Genomic DNA, 21276 nt, shown 5'->3' with positions numbered 1-21276 from the left:
GTAGCTGATAGGTGTAGTTTGACTCGTCGTAGATATTGTGTTTGCATGTTGTGATCTCTCTTGTGTATGTAAATAAACCATGTTTTGAACTAACTAACTGGTTGTGTGGTCATTTGATCGATATAAGGGAAGGCTTGTGGTTCACTAAGATAAATAGAAATACCTACAGTACTGGCGAAACTGCTGGGTGGGGCCGAAAAACACCAACGTTATTGGCAACATTATTGGCGAATTCTGACGGGACTCGATTAGGAGTGACTGCACTCCGAGAGAACCCACAAACTTTGAATCCAATTGCGAGAAAGCGGAAGAACCACAAGTGCAAGTTCCATATCAACCAAATAACCGAATTTCGGAAGTGTGTACTAACCCTCATGCGTACCTGACAGGAAGAGTAAGGTAAACTCGTTAGAATTGCGTACAACTCTAGAGAATTGTGTACAAATCGAAAGATTGTGAGCAGGAAAAGGGCTTAAGCCATACCCGCTGTTCACATCGTTGCCTTATTCCCCTGTCCCAAATTAAAAGTAGAGAAAGAGATAAGCGAAGTAATGGCCACTACAGCAATGGAAAGATTGATGAATCCACAGGAACCCGAGGTCGCAGCGACCAACAGAGCAGAGCAATGCCCCATATGGGCGGAAGAGTTAAGGAAATACTTAAAGGGGAAAGGATGGCCCCTTTTGTCGAATTCTTGCGCTAATGGTGAGTCAGGTCCAGGAAAGATAGGACACACTTGGTGGGAGAACATAAGCGAGGTCCTCAAGAAAAATGTAGGGAAAGTCAAAGCCAATGGCAATAGTGCCCGTTCGGCACAGTTGTGAGGCATAGAGGAAATCGTGAAGGCGCTGTGTAGGCAGTTAATTGAGAAGGAAGAAAAGAACGAGGGAAACAGTAACTAAAGTGAGAAGATAATTGAGCAACTCCGGGAACAGTTGGCAGCTAAGGATAAAGAAATGGCCGATGAAAAACGCGCACATCAATCTTGTCTAGTTCAACTTCGTAGCTTCCAGACCCAGTACGATAAAGCCTACCAAGATACACAGCACGCAGTCCTGGTAAGAGAGGAAACAGAACAACAGGTCGCCCAGCTAACTATCAAATGTGCAGATTTAAAAGCAGCTTTGAGAGCTCCACAGCTCCACTAAGGAACAGAGGCAGAGTACCGTTGACCATGCTAAATGCCGACAGAAGACAGAAAAGTTACAGTCGCTACTCTCAGTACAGAATGGCTTCAGGTACACTTTTGTGCAGGATTTAGATGAAGAAGATGCTCTCGATTGGCAAGAGTTAAATGAAAGCACCCAAAAATACGTAGAGGACACGGGAAATCAAAATCGAGCCACCCACGCCCCAAAAAGAAAAGCACCCGCACCACCGAGTGCACAGGCAGCACACACCCCCACTCAACTCTACCCCCATGAATCCGGTTACCACAGAACGCAGGTCATCGGATCAGGAGGAGCCTGATATCGTTTACACCACACCACTATCCATAACCCAATTAAGAGAAGCTTGCACGAAAATTATTCCATTCCAGCCCACCGCAGACCCGCACAGCTTCTTTGAGGAGGTGCGCCAACAAAAAGTTATGTACGGCCTAGATGAGAGAGAGGAAGTCAAGCTAATAGTTATGAGCCTTAGCCAGTCCGTAAGGTCAGCTTTGCCAGAACCCCAAAATGTAGCTGGAGGAACCCTACAGGAAATGAAAACAGCCATATTATATGCCATCGGGTATAACAAAGGAGATCCAGTCGCGGGTTTAAATCACTGCAGGCAAAAAAAAGGAGAGCATCCAACCGCATTTGCTGGTCGCCTATGGATTCATTGCATGGCAGCCTACGGACAATTGAACTGCGAACACCTAAATGAGGAGGACACCACTAAATGGTCCCGCACCTTAGTCTCGCATGCCACAGACGCAGGTCAAAAAACTTGTGTAAACTATGACCCCGCAGACCACATGCACAATGAGGATTGGGTATTGAAACGACTTTCTAGGGCATGGGAACAAACCCTACACCGACAGACAGGTCAGGATGATATAGAAGCAAACATGCACTCAGTTAGGATTAGCCAGGACCCAGCATGGATAAACGAGTGTAGACACGAGGGACAGCACCCCAGAGCACAGGTACCACGAGATTGTTACAATTGTGGCCACATGGGACATTACGCCAACTGCCGACAAAATCCCCCGAATCAGCAACGATACCAACAACCACACCCCCCACCTAATGTTGGTGCCCGTTCAGACGACTTAGCGTTTAACTCCACAGATTGACGGTGTTCGGACTCCTCAATGTGGATTTGTGACACACGCTGGGACAAATCAGGCAGACCAGTAGTTACAGGCACAGTCCGGGGACATACAGTTGATTTTCTTTGGGACACAGGAGGATCCCGCACCACTTTAACTCCTCCACCATGTTTCAACAGGACAAATGGCCCACCTCAACCACCATCATCCTGAGTGGATTCACAGGCCACATGCAACAAGGATATATCACCGCTCCTGTACCCATTCAGATAGGGAACATCAGCACCAAACACCCCGTTGTTTTAGTTGACTTGCCCCAAACCGCAGAGCACGTTTTAGGCATTAATTTTATGAGCTCCCATAACCTTTCGTTTGACCCAGTAAACAAATATGTATGGCGAATGGCTAAAACAGCTAGGGCTCACGCTACGCTCACAGTAGGGGATTATGAAAACAGGATTTGATCAGTAGGGGACTATTGGTTGAATCCGCAAACAATTAGTGCAGATCAGATGATTAGAGAGGTCCTCATAAAACACAAAGCTTTGTTCACACAAACACGATTGTGGGAAGATCCCAGGTACGGTAAAAATTTCAGGTCCCGATCCAAAGCCGCAAAAGCAATAAGGTTTCCCACAGCAAGCCGAGGGTGAGATTTTGAAGGTTATTAACAGTTTGTTCGACCAAGAAATTACTCCACCCGTAGCGTCCACAAATAATGCCCCAATTTGGCCCATAAAAAAGCCCGATGGTTCATGGCGGCTCACGATCACTACCGAGAACTTAATAAGGGAACCCCTTTAGCAGCCCCACTGTTGCTACGAGTCCCGCGACCATGCTCAATCAGGGAGTACAGGCAAAGTACTTCACAGTGCTGGACATCAGCAATGGCTTTTGGTCCATCCCGTTAGACAGAGCCTGCCAGTATAAATTTGCATTTACGTTTCAAGGGCAGCAGTACACGTGGACATGCCTCCCACAAGGATTCCATAACGTCCCCTCCATTTTCCACGACAATTGGTCAACGGACTTTCTAAATTTTCCTGACCCGAATGCCTAATACAATATGTAGACGATCTGCTCTTGCAAACGGACACAAAAGAGGAACACGTAGAGCTCTTACCTGAATTACTAGCCCGACTGCGATCAATCGGATGTAAGGTAAACCTCAAAAAGGCCCAGATTTTAAAGGAAAATGTTCTTTATTTAGGCACCATCATCACCCACGGGAAGGGAGAAATTGAGCAAAAACGGATCGAGTCCATCGTTAAATTGCCCCTGTCCAAAATGTCACTGCACTCCGGTCATTCCTAGGTTTGGTAGGATATTGCAGAAATTACATAGATGGTTTTGCCACCAAAGCAGCCCCACTCTCAGAGCTTCTAAAAAGGAACGCCCCATGCGAATGGCTTCCACAGCATACAGACGCCATTGATAATTTAAAACGCGCCCTAGGCACAGCCCCCGCTTTACAAGTTCCAGACCCAGACTTGCCCTATGCCATTGAATAGCAACCACCGACCAAACCCTATCAGCAATACTCCTGCAAGAACGACACGATCACTTAGGACCCATAGCGTATGCCTCAAGAGTATTAGACCACGTAGAGCAAGGATTCTCAGCCTGCGAACGACACTTGCTGGCAGTCGTTTGGGCAGTACAGTACATTGCGTACATCATAGGCCTCAACCCAGTCATGATCTTGACCGAGCACACCCCCACGCAACTATTACTAGAAGGTAGAATAAAGGACGGTTCAGTCAGCCAAATCAGAGCAGCTCGCTGGACACTACTATTACAAGGCAGGGACATTACGGTAAAACGCACCAAGACCCACACATTCTTGGCTGATAATCTCTAATATGCAGGGACCCCACATGAGTGCCAGATCACAGCAGCCCAACACCACACAGGACCCTTTATCCCAAAGTCACTACACCCACGAGCAGGCAGTAAGACACAGGATTCCCAAACCACAGGGGGTGCTTTAAAAATTTATGTAGACAATTCTTCCACAATCGAAAATGGAGTTAGAATTACTGGCTGTGGAATTTACGTGGAAGATGTGCAGGGACGTCCACTAGAAGAGATCTCTTTAAAATTGCCCGGCCACCTAGGTTCACAAGCAGCAGAACTCGCAGCCATAGCCTATGTAATTCACCACCCCAACTCTTTTCCAACCCCTGCAGACATACACTCGGCCAGCCTGTATGTGTGCAACAGCTTAACAGAATTCCTGCCCCTGTGGGAATCTTGAGGTTTTGTTTCAGCCGATGGAAAACCCCTATCCTCTGCCCCATTGTTCAAGCACATTCTCAGGACAGCCTCAGACCGCACATACTGTATTATTAAAGTAAGAAGCAATCATCGCTCCTCCCCACCCGGTAATGTAAAGGCTGACGCCTTAGCCAAAGCAGGATCACGCCATGGTCAATTCTGGCAGCCACCTGAAAGCGAACCTTTCGGGTGGCTGTGGGAAACCTTCTGGCTTTTGCGGCTTTGGATCGGGACCTGAAATTTATACCGTACCTGGGATCTTCCCATTCAGTCCAGGATTCCCAGACCAATATTGAGGATCTATCTCAAGCCCAAAAAGCAGACAACACACTCAAACAGGTCTCCTAGCCCCCTTTGATAAATGGAAGGACTCACTGACTGTACAGGTCGGCATAGTTTTAAAAAACGGAATTTATGTGGTCCCCACCCAGGACAGAAATCAGCTCAATTCCCAATTTCATGACGGACACGGACACCAGGGGACAGACAATACCATTGCCCATTTAAGATCTTTGTGTTGGTGGCCCGATTTAAAAAGCGATGTAACCCATTATGTCGAGAATTGCCTTATCTGTGCACAGAAAAATCCTGAACGTTCCTCAAAGAAAGGACAATTACGTCACACCCGACCTGTGAATGGCCCTTGGACAAATTTGCAAATCGATGATATTGGCCCCCTTCCAGACACAGTTTCAAGTACCTGCTGGTTATAATCGACACCTTTACCGGCAGTGTCATGCAAAATGTTTCAACAATTTTTGGGATCAGGCAGAAATTCCATATAGCATATCTAGTGGCATTGTCCTGAGAATGAATCGAACTTTAAAAGCGACCATTATGAAGATGGTGCAACAGGACAATACCACGTGGGACACGGTCCTCCCATTTGCTCTCGTGTTTATTCGGAACACCGTTTCCAGTTCCACAGGTTTCACCCCCCACACTCTCATGACCAGACGGCCCATGAAGGGTGTTGAATATTTATTAGGCCTTGATTTGGCAAGCCCTACAGTAACCACCCTCACCCACGAAAAAGCCATCCAACAGATTACAGATAACATTAAAGCGGCACAACTCGCTGCAGCTGTCCGATTAGACGCTAGCAGGAAGCAGAGTAAAGCCTGCTTTGACAAAACTGTCCACCCTGTAGAGTACACAGTCGGTCAGCAAGTAATGGTTTCAGTTTAAAATCCCAGTTCTTTCCTCTTCCCCCAAATTTGCAGGACCCTACTCTATTTCGGACAAGGTGAGCCCCTCTGTGTATAAGATAACGTACCCCAACGGTAAAACTGGTTGGTTCCACATCAGCCAACTCAAAGTCTATGGATCCCAATGTAGCCACTCCCACCACATCTCTCTGGCAATAGGAGACGATCACACCCCGCCGATCGCCAACCTAGTCCGACCCCTACGCCAACCCTCCCCCAGCAATGTACCCTGTACCTCTTTATCCCTCGTCCACGCCCACGGACCCGAACTTGTCTCGGCCCACAGGTACGGAGTTTCACCTTGAACTTGACTCCGACGACAGCGAGAGCCTCCCGGATTTGATTGCTATCCCTGAACACTGCCGCGATCTCTCTGCCCCCAGTCACCCCAGCCTTCGGAACCACGACTGAGATATCTTTGACCCCCTATATGCCCTCCCCCAGCCACCGCCACATCCACCGCCTAACCACAGTAACTTGCCCTCCACTCCCACCACCCCTACTCCTCACAACAGACAAGCCCCTCTTTGGCATCACGACAATTCTTGCAGACTAGTAAGGCATGACGATTTGGACCATCCGATGGCCCACGCGGCCATGGCACAGAAACGGCAGACACGAGTCTGGCAACAGGGAGATGGTGATGATTCAGATACTGACTCTCGTTTCGGTAATGCTTTTACAACACTGTTTGGTACAGAACCCTGAGGTGTCCGGATGATGAGAAAGAGACACCGCCTAAGTATTAAGGTGTCCAAAGTTCCTGCCTGCCTTTTTCCTTCTTTTTTCTACTACATGGTTTTAATTCATGTCGCCCGACACAAAATTACTCTTCTGATTCGAGGGTACGATACCCAATGTCAGTTAAAGGCACAAGTTTGTGGGGAAACAGATCACTGTTCTCCCAGTCTTTATGACAAGTTTCCACACTACCCAAACTCTTACCGCCCACTCAGGTAGGGAGTAACGGCAGTGATCCCCGCCCTACCTGAGGACCCCAAAGTCATCCGGTCAGTTAGGCTCGGGTAGTGGAGTAACGGCACTGACCCCCGCCCTACCCGGGGATTCCACCCATTCTTATACCGCAGCGACCCACACACACCTCATGTTCCCGTCACTTCATACGCTCTGGAATGGTTCTCTACACTCTGCACTGCCTTTGGCAGGCCTTAGTTTCACCTTCTCTACTCTCCCTTTAGTTGTGGTATAAAGAATGCATTTTGCCACGTTCTGTACGCTCACCCCTTCTTTCCTTTACCTCCCGCGACCACCTGGACGCTCCCCACCTGCTATTTACACATATGACACAATTGGTTGCTATATACGCTGCTACATGCGAACTACCTCTGAACCCTAGGACGAAACTCGATAAAACTGGCCACCCTGAAATTCGGCTGGTTAAGATAAGCCTCAACCACCACTGGTTACAAGTAAAGAAAAGACTGGGCGAATAAATTGTCCGCCCACTCCCCGCATCGACCACAAGCTGCGAGAGTCTCTGTACTTTAAAAATTTGCATTTTTTGTCTCTCCAAAATGGTATTCCAAAAAATAAATGAGGGAGTCACACATGGTGACATTCATAACGGGTAATTGGAGTAAGGAGAGAAAGACTAATAAAATGAGATATTAAACCAAAGATAATAACAGATACTATGCTTGCACCCCCAGGATTACCCGGAAAACAGAAAACACAGGATGAAGCAAGGACTGCTGACATGCACTTGGATCATCGCCGGAGTTCTGCAACTGCGTGCGCAACGGACATTTGTAACAAACCCCACACCAGCCCCGAACACTGCCACACAACAGGTCACCACCAGCCCGGACACTACACCACACATAAAGACAGACATCGAAACCCCCACCTGGTGTGAAAACATTGCCAAATGGAACCCCCTTTCATACATAGTAGAGGCCCTTCTAGTAATTGCAATAATCTACAATGTCATTCAGACACTCCGACTCCGTAAATGGCGAGCAAAATCCTCCTGCTCCCCGATATATACAGTCCGAGCCCCCTTTGGAATTCAACAAAATTAAACTCATGTAACAATCGCTGCTAAAAATAAACCCTGTACCTCTTTAACTTTATTAGGATTAAGTAGAAACATGATGCTGCATTTTTAAAATTTGTACTGTATATAAGTTCTTTGATATCCACCAGCAGCATGAGAGTAGCTTCGATAGCGTTAGCTAGAGATCAACTGTGCAGATAAATTAAATGTTTTATGGTGACCTGAATTAGAGTGACCATTAGAGATTAATTAATTTATGGATGTATTAATGAAATATTAGGTAAATGTCCCAAACCATAAGATAGAGTAGAGTAGAACCTTGCCTTGACCAAGGGTGACCGGTCCATCAAGGATGAACAGGGATCAATAGTGTGATCCACCACGCTTTGCGTTCAGGATCAAGATGACGGAATGTAGCAATCTAAGATGGCCACCTGCAAAGGACCATGGGAATTATGGCCAACCCAGGACTCAGACAGATACAGAGCCTATGTGTATCTGAAACACAGGTAACCAGACCTGATCGAAACCCCCGCTCGTTTGCATTATAATGGCCCATTTTCCCAGGACACTAGAACTCCAATCAAGCAACCGGTACAGCCACAGACTGATCGGCACCACTCCCCTTAACTCAGAAAGCACAACTGCCAAGGTCAATGACAGCTAAGGACCCGCCTAACCACCAAGACAACCGTCCCTTTATTGGTCAAAATCGAAGACAAGTGATCAGAGCCCTGTCGAACTATTGGGTCCAATTTTAAGGACCGCCCCAAAGAGCGCGAAATCCCAGAGGGATAAAAGATACACAGCCATGTGTTCTGTCTCTTTTGGGTCTGGCCTGTGCCTACCCAGTTGCAGCAGGAACAGCCAGCTAAGCTTAAGACCAATGATCGCGACCTGACGGAAGAGCCCAGCAGAGACAGAGCCACTTTCTTCGAACCAGCCAAGTGAAATCCAGTAAAGGCCTTATCCATTTGCACAGTGCCAGTCGCCCTGAAGTTAAGTATAGGTTATTGTAGCTGATAGGTGTAGTTTAACTCGTAGTAGATATTGTGTTTGCATGTTGAGATAACTCTTGTGTATGTAAATAAACCATCTTTTGAACTAACTAACTGGTTGTGTGGTCATTTGATCGATATAAGGGAAGGCTTGTGGTTCACTAAGATAAATAGAAATACCCACAATATTGGCGGCGCTGCTGGGTGGGACAGAAAAACATCAACATTATTGGCAACAGTACAGTGCATTCAACGGAGGGCATTCAGCCTATCGTGCCTGCACCGGCCCTTGGAAAGAGCACCCTACTTGAGCCCCACGTCTCCACCCTATCCCCTTTATCCCCGTAACCCAACCTAACCTTTTTGAACACTAAGGGCAATTTAGAATGGCAAATCAACCTAACCTGCACATCTTTGTACTGTGGGAGGAAACTGGAGCACCCAGAGGAAACCCATGCACACACGGGGAGAACGTGCAGTCTCCACACAGACAGTGACCTAAGCCGGGACTCGAACCTGGGACCCTGGAGCTGTGAAGCAACTGTGCTAACCACTATGCTACCGTATTGGAGTCCTTAACCTTGCCACAGGGAATCAGTGCTTCAAACGTGCCAGAGAATCAGTTACTCTCGGTGTTGCTGCTCTAGCCTGCATTCTCTCAGTAATGATTTGTGGATCATTACAGCAGTCTCAAACTCTCCCTCCTTGAAGTGGTAGATTGTCTTCAAGTCCACTTCGGGTTCTGATATCCTAAAATTCAAGTAATATACGTTGGGGACATGGCCAGCCAAAAACACAAAGCGAACAAATGCACACAATGACATAGAGAGAAAGGCAGGTATAATCCGAGATCCACCTGGATATAGTTCACATGGGGACAGAGAGACGGACATAGGTACAGAGATCTTAGGGTAAATTTTCATCTTCACTCCTGGATGACAAGCTGATGGTGCTCATTGTTGGACAACTCTGATTTTAAAAAATATCAACTTATACCAATGGAATGAAAACCAGGCCATTGCTTCAATGGATTCACTCACTTTCTTTCTGGTCTGGAATGTATCTTGTGTGATCGAATTGCCCAACGTTGAACTTACAACATCCAATGTATAATGATTTGCTCCAGAGCATCAGAATTTTGCTTCAATACAATTAGCTATGGGAATTCACAAATTGGTATACAGATGGGTGAAGAATGTTTCACAGATCGTCCTATAATAACTTTAGCACCCTTATGGGTGGCATAAAGGAACTGAGGAATGCTTCCGGGTTGAAAGGCCGTCGCAGGCTACACCATCATTTATTACCTATCCATAATTACCCTTGAGAAGGTAGTGAGCTGCCTTCTTGAACCGCTCCAGTCCTTTATGGTGTAGGTACATCAACAGTGCTGTTAGGATGTGCAGGTTAGGTGGATTGGCCATGCTAAATTCCCCCTTAAGTTCCAGGGATGCGCAGGTTAGGTGAGGTTACAGGGATGGGATGGGGAGTGGGCCTAGGGGTAGGGTGCTCTTTCAGAGGTGCAGACATGATGGGCCAAATGGCCTCCTTCTGCACTGTAGGGATTCTATGATTCTATGGGATTCTATGAGTAGCGAGGATCACTGTAAATTACCTTAAACTGCTAAACATGACTATGACAGTCAATTAATTTAGATTGTCAAAAGTTGTTACTGAGTGTCAGATATGTTATTTGAGATCCTAGAAGGTGCTCTGAATAGAATTACAGATTCTGCCAATTAGGTGGGCTGTGCGTTATCTTCTGTATACTGCCATGGAGCAGAAGAGTATCAGTGACATCTACTGGGGAGATCTCAGGTATATGGATGGTGAGTACAGTCAGATAATTTCAGAAACTTCAGCCTGTAAATGCTTTAACATACTTGTAAGCAATATACTCAGCTATCAAGAAGAAACCCCTAAAGCCCACAGCAATGCCACAGGGCGAGATCGTCCGGCTCCGCCCGCAACCGGATTGTCCAGTCCCACTGAAAGTCAAGGACTTTTGGCTGGGCCGCTGTACCTCACGTGGCGGGTTCGACTACAGAGTGGCTGGAAAATCCCGGCCACAGTCAACACAACAAGGAGAGATGGGGTATCGCTGTCAGGACTAGGACTCCAGTCGAGATATGAATACAAAAACACAGGAAGAAGAGGTTGCTTCTCAGCCACCACCAATTCACTGCCAGCATCTGCGTCCACTTATAAAAGTAGACATTTTTAAACCCAATCTATCCAGCTGCACATGGGGGAGCATCTGAGACTGCAACACATGAAATTAGGTAGCTGGTGGAATTACAAGCAGGTTGAGAGATCTCTATGGAACCCTCCACATTTTCTCTTTCTAATGGGGCATCATTTAAAAAGGCAGGAGAAAGAACTGAGCATATTATACCACAAAATTCAATATTTGAAACTTTTTTTGTTCTGTGCAGTGTTCTCTGTAAATTATCTTTCAATTAAGTCAACAAAACATCTAGTCAAAAATAAAAGCAAATTACTGCGGATGCTGGAATCTGAAACGAAAGAGAAAATGCTGCAAAATCTCAGCAAGTCTGGCAGCATCTGTAGGGAGAGAAACGAGCTAACGTTTCGAGTCCGATGACTCTTTGTCAAAGCTAACAGACAGAGAAAGTGGGAAATTTTTGTACTGTGGAGTGAGAATGAAAGATGAGTCATAGCCACAGAAACCCAGGGAAACCGGGTGCTGATGGCCACAGAAACCAAGGGGAAAGAGTGCAGTCCCCAGAGAGAACAAAAGATGTGAAAGGTCAAACAGCAGGGAAACTAACATCAGAGGATGAACTGTAGATGTGGGGGGAGGGGAAGGGGAAGCAAAGAGAAGAAAGATGATGGAAAGGTGGATAGGATGGGAGGGGGGGGGGATTTAATATATATTAAGAAAGAAAGAAATGGTAAAAGACAGTTAAAATGAAATGAAAACAAATGGGTCGAGGTGGGATAGAGTTGATCATCTGAAGTTGTTGAATTCGATGTTCAGGTCGGAAGGCTGTAGCGTGCCTAACCGGAAGATGAGATGTTGTTCCTTCAGTTTGCGTTGAGCTTCACTGGAACATTGCAGCAGGCCAAGAACAGACATGTGGGCATGGGAGCAAGGTCAGTTGTTAAAATGGCAAGCAACAGGATGGTCAGGGTCCTGAATGCGCACAGACCGAAGATGCTCAGCAAAGCGATCACATGGCAGGCCGGGCCCAGTATGCAAGTCTCTTCCCTTTACCATGCTAATTTATGCATGGGGCAGAGCTTGCCAGATTTCTTCGGAATCCTGGTATCGTACCGCCATTTTAATTGGGCGTCCCGTTACCGAGGTCCGGCGGTGGGCACTGTTCTTCCCACAATGCAAATCTCACCCCACCCCCCGAGGAATAACAGGACATCCCCCCCACCCCTCCCATCCCCACCAACCCCTACCCCACGCCCCAGCACAGCTGTGACTCCTGAATGGAGAAAGGCACTGATAAGTGGAACTAGTCACACATTGACGGACAGATCACTTCAATGACATAGGTCTGGACCTAATAACACATTCTCAGTCTTTTCCTCTGTTTCTGTTGAGGAACCTGCGAGGGGTGGTACCGTGTGCTGGATTTGTTTTGTGAAAATTGGCTAACATTGCTTCGTATTGGTACCAATATGGAACGGTGACATTGCCGTGTTGTTTAATAGTTAGTGTGATATGTGGAATGTTATGTAGTTGATTTTCAAATCTGTGTTCCTGTTGACCGTTTAAGAATCAAAATATTCTCACAGCCCATTGTTTCAGCCCATGATCAGAACTGAGCCACTTCCAAAGTTACTTTAACAAGGACCCTAGGAGTCCACACTGAGCAAAATAAAGAAACATCGTTTTATTTACAACACTGCCAGGTAGAGATCCCTACCGGGTTCCTGTTCTGGTCGGTGCCTTACTGGCTGCCCTTTCATAGAGAGGTTAATATAAATCCCCACCTCCAGCAGGGGAGCTCGTACTCGGCAGGAAAGATAATCATTCTGACCCCATAGGCCCCATGCGGGCAATACAGGTACACAGAAAATAAAGCACTATAAGAGACTAATGTGTCCAACTGTTAATCTTCCATATGATCCTCCTTCTACCCCATTCCTCGTCATCTCATACAGAAGGTTCTCTTTTGTAGTAACATCAAAAGGCTGTATAATTTAGCTTGTGTCATGGGAATATCACTTTAAGAAATGTTTGTCTGCTCAAGTGGCTGCAGTGATGTCAGGGTGTGGGTGGAGCTGAGCTCTAGCTCTGCTTTGTAGTTTTTCTTTGAGGAAAAGCTTGGGTGTGTCTGTTTTTTTGGTTTTGTTTTAGTGTTGGAGCTGAAGCCAGCCAAAGAAGGTGTAATTTTGATCTCTATGCCATCTAAAGACTATCTCTAGATCATTTGGTGAATTCAGAGTGATAACTGCTTTCAGTGGAGAATTTAAACCTGTTGTGCTTCGGTTAAAAGGTTTTTTGTATTGTGGATGTTAAAAGGAAAGTTTAAGGATTAATTAGAGTGTTGTATTCTTTGGGGGGTTGTATTTGAATTGATAGTTGCTAAGATGTTCACTGTATGTTTTTAAAAAGGTTAACTGAGTTCATAGAATAAACATTGTTTTCCTTTAAAAATTACTTTTAAATTTCTGCTGCACCACACCTGTAGAGTGGGCCGTGTGCTCCCCATACCACAATCTAGTAAAAGTCGTGGGTCAGGTGAACTCCATGATACACTTTGGGATTCTTTAAACCCTGGCCCATAACACTTGGTTTTTTTCTGTCAGAGATTGCCATGTATTTTAAGATATTTCTACTTTACTTCCGGTTGCGGCGATGCACTGCTAAGCCGCACGTTTCGGCAGCTCTCGTTCTAAAGGACTTTTAGGCTCTTTTCGGGAGCCCCAACGGAAATTTTTTCAGACCAAACCCAGTGTGGGGTGACGAAGGAAGCTGTCCCCCCCGGGTGTGTATGGAAAAGACCAGTGGCAGTGGCCAGATTGCGAAGGATCCTCTGGAGCAGCGGCAGAGAAGAGAAGGAAGAAGCAAGATGGCGGCGGATGGAGCCCAGGCGACATGGGGCCTGGACCAGCAGGAATTCCTCCGACGGTGTGTGGAGGAACTAAAGAAGGAGGTGCTGGCGCCGATGTTATTGGCAATCGATGGGCTGAAAGAAACACAAAAGGCCCAAGCGATAGAGCTCCGTGGGGTGAAGGCATGGGCAGCCGAAAACGAGGATGAGATACAGGGCCTTGTGGTAAAAACGGAGACGCATGAGGCGCTACATAAGAGATGTATCGAAAGGCTCGAAGCCCTGGAGAACAGCTTGAGGAGGAAGAACCTCCGGATTCTAGATCTCCCCGAAGGAATGGAGAGAGCTGACGTTGGGGCTTATGTGAGCACGGTGCTCCATACGCTAATGGGAGCTGAGGCCCCCTCGGGCCCCCTGGAGGTGGAAGGGGCTCACCGGGTCCTTGTGAGAAGACCAAAGGCTGGAGAACTACCAAGGGCGATTGTGGTGAGATTTCACCGCTTCACGGACAGAGAGGCTGTCTTGAGCTGGTCCAAGAAGGTACGGCGTAGCAGGTGGGAGAATGCGGTGATACGAGTGTATCAGGACTGGAGCGCGGAGGTGGCGAGAAGGAGGGCGAGCTTTAATCGGGCCAAGGCGGTGCTTCACAGGAAGAAAATAAAATTTGGGATGCTGCAGCCGGCGCGATTGTGGGTCACGCACCAGGGCAAGCACTACTACTTCGAAACGGCGGATGAGGCATGGACCTTCATCCAAGAAGAGAAACTGGACTAGAACTGAGAGACTGATGTTGGGGGGGAGACAATGAGGTTGTTGCACAGAAGTGTAAATTGGGGAATGGGAGGTTATAGTATTGAAACGATAGACGGGGAATTTTTCTCCTCTTGATGGGGGGACACGGAGAAATGTGGGAGCCGGTGGGAAAAGGGACTGAGAGGGGGGATGGGGAATGAGGGAGCTGCGCCATAGGGGGCGGGGCCGATAGGAAAGCGCGGGGTTTTTCCCACGCTATGGAGATGATGGCGGGAAGATAGGCGCAGGAAGGAAGAGAGTTCCACGCACAGGGGGGTCAAGGAGAGAACGGGGGAAGCCGGGGTCAGTTAGAGTTAGCTGACTTTCGGAAGCATAATGGGGGGAGTAACCATGCTAGATGGGGATCTGGCGGGGGGGAGGGGGGACTAACTGGGTTGCTGCTGCTGAGAGCAAGGGGGCGCTGGCAAGAGAAGAGGTGATCGGGAAGGCGCCGCCTGGGGGATGGGTGGGTGCGTGGGACCCGGACGGGAGGCTGGCCTAGAATAGGGGATGGCTAGTCAGCAGGGGGGCGGGGGGGGGGGCGGCGGCGGGCGGCCCCCCAATCCGGCTGATCACGTGGAATGTGAGAGGCCTGAATGGGCCGATTAAGAGAGCCCGAGTGGTCGCACACTTAAAAAGACTGAAGGCGGATGTAGTCATGCTTCAGGAGACGCATCTGAAGGTGGTGGATCAGGTTAGGTTAAGGAAAGGATGGGTGGGACAGGTGTTCCACTCAGGGTTGGATGCAAAAAATAGCGGGGTGGCGATATTGGTGGGGAAACGGGTGTCGTTCGAGGCTAGGAATATAGTGGTGGATAACGGGGGTAGATACGTGATGGTGAGTGGTAGATTGCAGGGAAAGGAGGTTGTGCTGGTAAATGTATCTGCCCCGAACTGGGATGACGCGGGATTTATGAAGCGGATGCTGGTACGTATCCCGGACCTGGAGGTGGGAAGCCTGGTAATGGGGGGAGGGGGGGGGAGGATTTCAATACTGTGCTGGATCCAGGGCTAGACCAGTTTAGATCCAGGACCGGAAGAAGGCCGGCATCGGCCAAGGTGCTTAGGGGGTTCATGGAGCAAATGGGGGGAGTGGATCCGTGGAGATTAGCTAGGCCGTTGGCCAAAGAGTTCTCCTTTTTCTCCCATGTCCACAAGGTATACTCCCGGATAGATTTCCTGCAGTGTAGGAGGGACAGAGGGGGACTGGCGTTGCCGAACCTGGATGACTACTACTGGGCCGCCAATGTGGCGATGGTTTCTAAGTGGATGAGGGAGGGAGAGGGGGCGGCGTGGAAGAGGCCAGAGATGGCGTCCTGTAAGGGAACGAGCCTAAAGGCGCTGGTGACGGCACCGCTGCCGCTCTCCCCGAAAAGGTATACCACAAACCCAGTGGTGGTGGCAACCTTAAGGATCTGGGGGCAGTGGAGGCGACACAGGGGTGACGGGTGCCTCGGTGTGGTCCCCGATCAGGAACAACCATAGGTTTGTCCCAGGAAAGATGGACGGAGGGTTCCAGAGCTGGCAACGGGCAGGAATTAGGAGACTGAGAGATTTGTTTATAGACTGGACGTTTGTGAGCCTGGGAGCGCTGGAGGAAAAGTATGAGTTGCCCCCGGGGAACAATTTTAGATACATGCAAGTGAGGGCGTTTACGAGGCAACAGGTGAGGGAATTTCCACTGCTCCCGTCACAGGGGATCCAAGATAGAGTGATTTCCGGGGTATGGGTCGGGGAGGGCAAAGTGTCCGAAATATATCAGGAGATGAGAGACGAGGGGGAGGCGCTGGTAGAGGAGCTGAAGGGAAAATGGGAAGAAGAGCTGGGAGAGGAGATTGAGGAGGGTCTGTGGGCTGATGCCCTAAGTAGGGTAAATTCCTCGTCTTCGTGTGCCAGGCTTAGCCTGATACAATTTAAGGTTCTACACAGAGCACATACGACGAGAGCAAGACTGAGCAGGTTCTTCGGAGTGGAGGACAGGTGCAGGAGATGCTTGGGAAGCCCGGCGAACCACACACACATGTTCTGGTCGTGTCCGGCACTGGATGAGTACTGGAGGGGAGTGGCAAAGGTGATCTCAAAGGTGGTGAAGGTCCGGGTCAAGCCGGGTTAGCTATATTTGGGGTAGCGGAAGAGCCGGGAGTGCAGGAGGCGAAAGAGGCCGATGTTATGGCCTTTGCGTCCCTGGTAGCCCGGCGAAGGATCTTACTCATGTGGAAGGAAGCGAAACCCCCCCGGCGTGGAGGCCTGGATAAACGATATGGTAGGGTTCATAAAACCAGAACGAATGAAATTTGCGCTGAGAGGATTGGCTCAGGGGTTCTCCAAGCGGTGGCAACCGTTCCTTGACTATCTCGCGGAACGTTAAGGGAAAATAGATCGTCAGCAGCAGCAGCCCGCGGGGGGAGGGAAGGGGGGGGAGCACTATTTTTTGTTACTTTGTTAGTTCACTATTTTATTTAAATAATGTTATTTATCAGTTATTGTGCTATTTTTACGTTGATTTGTAAAGTGGAAAAATTCTGTTTGAAAACTTTAATAAAATATATATTTTTTAAAAAATTTTAAAAAGATATTTCTACTTTTATGTCACGTAAACCTTTGTTTGTGTTGTAGGAGAGGAGCATGAAAGGCAGAAAAGTGATGACACTGTGACAGGTGTAACGTTGATATCAGTGGCCAGTGAAGAAGGGGGCGGTCTTCATGATGTAATGTATCGCCCCTCCCCTGATACCTGCTCAAAAGTTGATACACTTGAAATGAGAATGAGTGTGCTGCAAGATGGCGCCGTCAACTATTCGTACGTTACAAGCGCAGAAGATGAGGAATCTGTCCTGAGCATAGGATGCTTAGCTGGTCAGGGGGATTATGATGTGCACCAAAATCTACCCCTGTACAAAAAATCAGCTGCGTGTGCTGCACCAAATTCAGTGAATAAAGACAGTGGACGATACAGTTTACAAAGGACTTCTATGTGCTCAACATCCTTGTCACAGCAAATAGGAAATAAATCTATTTCAAGCACATCTGGACCTATGGAATTTCAGAATAGCAGCAGCCAACTTAGTTTAGATAGTATGACTGTTCCATTCCTGTTCTATAGCACAATAGAGTGGGAAGATACACCAACCGCACCAACAAAAGAAAAGTACAATGGCAACAATGATGTAGTGAGCTGTCAAGTCTCTGAAGTCAGTAACACATTTAAATGTAGCAAAACCTCAGATGGAGGGTTAGAGTCAAAAGCAGAGCCTGAGGATAATGCTAACAGCGTAGTTAATGGCAACATTACAGAAGAAAGCCAAAATAATATCATGACAACTGCTACTAACTTAGAGGAGCCAGTCTCCATCTGATAAAGGTACAAAGAACAAAGAAAAGTACAGCACAGGAACAGCCCCTTCGGCCCTCCAAGCCTGTGCCGACCATGCTGCCCGTCTAAATTAAAATCTTCTACTCTTCCTGGGTCCGTATCCCTCTATTCCCTATTCATGTATTTGTCAAGATGCCCCTTAAACGTCACTATCGTCCCTGCTTCCACCACCTCCGGCAGTGAGTTCCAGGCACCCACTACCCTCTGTGTAAAAAAACTTGCCTCGTACATCTCCTCTAAACCTTTCCCCTCGCACCTTAAACCTATGTCCCCTAGTAATTGACCCCTCTACACTGGGAAAAAGCCTCTGACTAACCACTCTGTCTATGCTCATAATTTTGTAGACCTCTATTAGGTCGCCCCTCAACCACTGTCGTTCCAGTGAGAACAAACCGAGTTTATTCAACCGCTCCTCATAGCTACTGCCCTCCATACCAGGCAACATCCTGGTAAATCTCTTCTGCACCCTCTCTAAAGCCTCCACATCCTTCTGGTAGTGTGGCGACCAGAATTGAACACTATACTCCAAGTGTGGCCCAACTAAGGTTCTATACAGCTGCAACATGACTTGCCAATTCTTATACTCGATGCGCCGGCCAATGAAGGCAAGCATGCAGTATGCCTTCTTGACTACCTTCTCCACCTGTGTTGCCCCTTTCAGTGACCTGTGGACCTGTACACCTAGATCTCTCTGACTGTCAATACTCTTGAGGGTTCTACCATTCACCTACCTGCATTAGATCTTCCAAAATGCATTACCTCACATTTGTCCGGATTAAACTCCATCTGCCATCTCTCCGTCCAAGTCTCCAAACGATCTAAATCCTCTGAAAGTCCTCATCGCCATCCGCAATTCCACCAACATTTGTGTCGTCTGCAAACTTACTAATCAGACCAGTTACATTTTCCTCCAAATCATTTATATATACTATGAACAGCAAAGGTCCCAGCACTGATCCCTGCGGAACACCACTAGTCACAGGCCTCCAATTAGAAAAGCACCCTTCCATTGCTACTCTCTGCCTTCTATGACCTAGCCAGTTCTGTATTCATCTTGCCAGCTCACCCCTGATCCCATGTGACTTCACCTTTTGTACCAGTCTGCCATGACGGACCTTGTCAAAGGCCTTACTGAAGTCCATATAGACAACATCCACTGCCCTACCTGCATCAATCATCTTTGGGACCTCTTCGAAAAACTTCGAAAATTAGCAAGAGGCAGCATGGTTTAGTGAAGGGGAGCTCGTGTCTCACTAACTTGATAAAGTTAGTGAGACACGAGCTCCCCTTCACTAAACCATGCTGCCTCTTGCTAATACGTCCATTTGCTTCCAAATGGGAGTAGATCCTGTCTTGAAGAATTCTCTCCAGTAATTTCCCTACCACTGACGTAAAGCTCACCGGCCTGTAGTTCCCTGGATTATCCTTGCTACCCTTCTTAAACAAAGGAACAACATTGGCTATTCTCCAGTCCTCTGGGACATCACCTGAAGACAGTGAGGATCCAAAGATTTCTGTCAAGGCCTCAGCAATTGCCTCTATAGCCTCCTTGAGTTCTGGGGTAGATCACATCAGGCCCTGGGGACATATCTACCTTAATATTTTTCAAGACGCCCTACACCTCGTCTTTTTAGATCTCAATGTGACCCAGGCTATCGACACACCCTTCTCCAGACTCAACATCCACCAATTCCTTCTCTTTAGTGAATACTAATGAAAAGTATTCATTTAGTACCTCGCCCATTTCCTCTGGCTCCACGCATAGATTCCCTTGCCTATCCTTCAGTGGGCCAACCCTTTCCCTGGCTACCCTCTTGCATTTTATGTACATGTAAAAAGCCTTGGGATTTTTCTTAACTCTATTTGCCAATGACTGTTCGTGACCCCTTTTAGCCCTCCTGACTCCTTGCTTAAGTTCCTTCCTACTTTCCTTATATTCCTCACAGGCTTTGTCTGTTCCCAGCCTTCTAGCCCTGACAAATGCCTCCTTTTTCTTTTTGACGAGGCCCTTATACAAGGTTCCCGAAATATGCTGTATTTATCCTTCTTCCGCACAGGAACATGCCGGTCCTGAATTCCTTTCAACTGACATTTGAAAGCCTCCCACATGTCAAATGTTGATTTACCCTCAAACATCCACCCCCAATCTAGGTTCTTCAGTTCCCGCCTAATATTGTTATAATTAGCCTTCCCCCAATTCACCCTAGGACACTCTCATCCTTGTCCACCAGCACTTTAAAACTTACTGGAATTTTGGTCACTGTTCCCAAAATGCTCCCCTACTGAAACGTCTACCAACTGACCGGGCTCATTCCCCAATACCAGGTCCAGTACAGCCCCTTCCCTGGTTGGACTATCTACATATTGTTTTAAGAAATCCCTCCTGGATGCTCCTTACAAACTCTGCCCTGTCCAAGCCCCTAGCACTAAGTGAGTCCCAGTCAATATTGGGGAAGTTGAAGACTCCCATCACAACAACCCTGTTGTTTTTACTTCTTTCCAAAATCTGTCTACCTATCTGCTCCTCTATCTCCCGCTGGCTGTTGGGAGGCCTGTAGTAAACCCCCAACATTGTGACTGCACCCTTCTTATTCCTGATGTCTACCCATATCGCCTCGCTGCCCTCTGAGATGTCCTCAGCTGTGATAATCTCCCTAACCAGTAGCACAACTCCGCCACTCCTTTTACATCCCCCTCTATCCCGCCTGAAACATCTAAATCCGAACGTTTAGCTGCCAATCCTGTCCTTCCCTCAACCAAGTCTCTGTAATGGCAACAACATCATAGTTCCAAGTACTAATCCAAGCTCTAAGTTCATCTGCCTTACCCGTAATACTTCTTGCATTAAAACATATGCACTTCAGGCCACCAGACCCGCTGTGTTCAGCAACATGTCCCTGTCTGCTCTTCCTCAGAGCCCATACTGGCCCTATTCCCTAGTTCTCAATGTTTCACCTTCTAACCTATTGCTCCGGTACCCACCCCCCTGCCATACTAGTTCAAACCCTCCCGTGTGACACTAGCAAACCTTGCGGCCAGGTTATTTGGAATCTGTTTTATCCAAATGTTTTAAGCTCTAGTTTTGGATTGCTAAAAGGCCAAACGATTTTCCATATTTTCAACATTTCTTTCGGAAAATATTTTAAAATCTATCAAGAAATGTTAGGATCTGTTAGAAAATGTTAAAATAAGATAAAAATGATGTTAGGTTTTGAGTGTGGAAATGCTGTCCTCACCGGATAGACTTTTGGTTATGGTTGCTCATGAACAATGCTTTTATTCAAAGTTGGGTGGTGGGTTCCTGGTTCACAGTATTCG

At 47.5% G+C, this 21276-nt stretch overlaps 1 protein-coding gene across 1 annotated transcript in view; it reads left to right on the top strand.

Moving 5' to 3' along the window:
* The window catches only part of ros1 (c-ros oncogene 1, receptor tyrosine kinase), a 400619-nt gene extending 381448 nt beyond the window's left edge, over nt 1-19171 (top strand). The window contains exon 45 of the mRNA XM_072513469.1: nt 17202-19171. Within this exon, the coding sequence (XP_072369570.1) occupies nt 17202-17941 (740 nt within the window). The 3' untranslated portion in view covers nt 17942-19171. The remainder of the gene's footprint in view (nt 1-17201) is intronic.
* Nucleotides 19172-21276: the final 2105 nt, after the last annotated feature.

The sequence above is a fragment of the Scyliorhinus torazame genome, chromosome 8 (genome assembly GCF_047496885.1).
Source record: "Scyliorhinus torazame isolate Kashiwa2021f chromosome 8, sScyTor2.1, whole genome shotgun sequence".
NCBI lineage: Eukaryota > Metazoa > Chordata > Chondrichthyes > Carcharhiniformes > Scyliorhinidae > Scyliorhinus > Scyliorhinus torazame.
The sequence above is the reverse complement of the archived record's forward strand: the minus strand, read 5'-3'. Positions and strand labels throughout refer to the sequence as shown.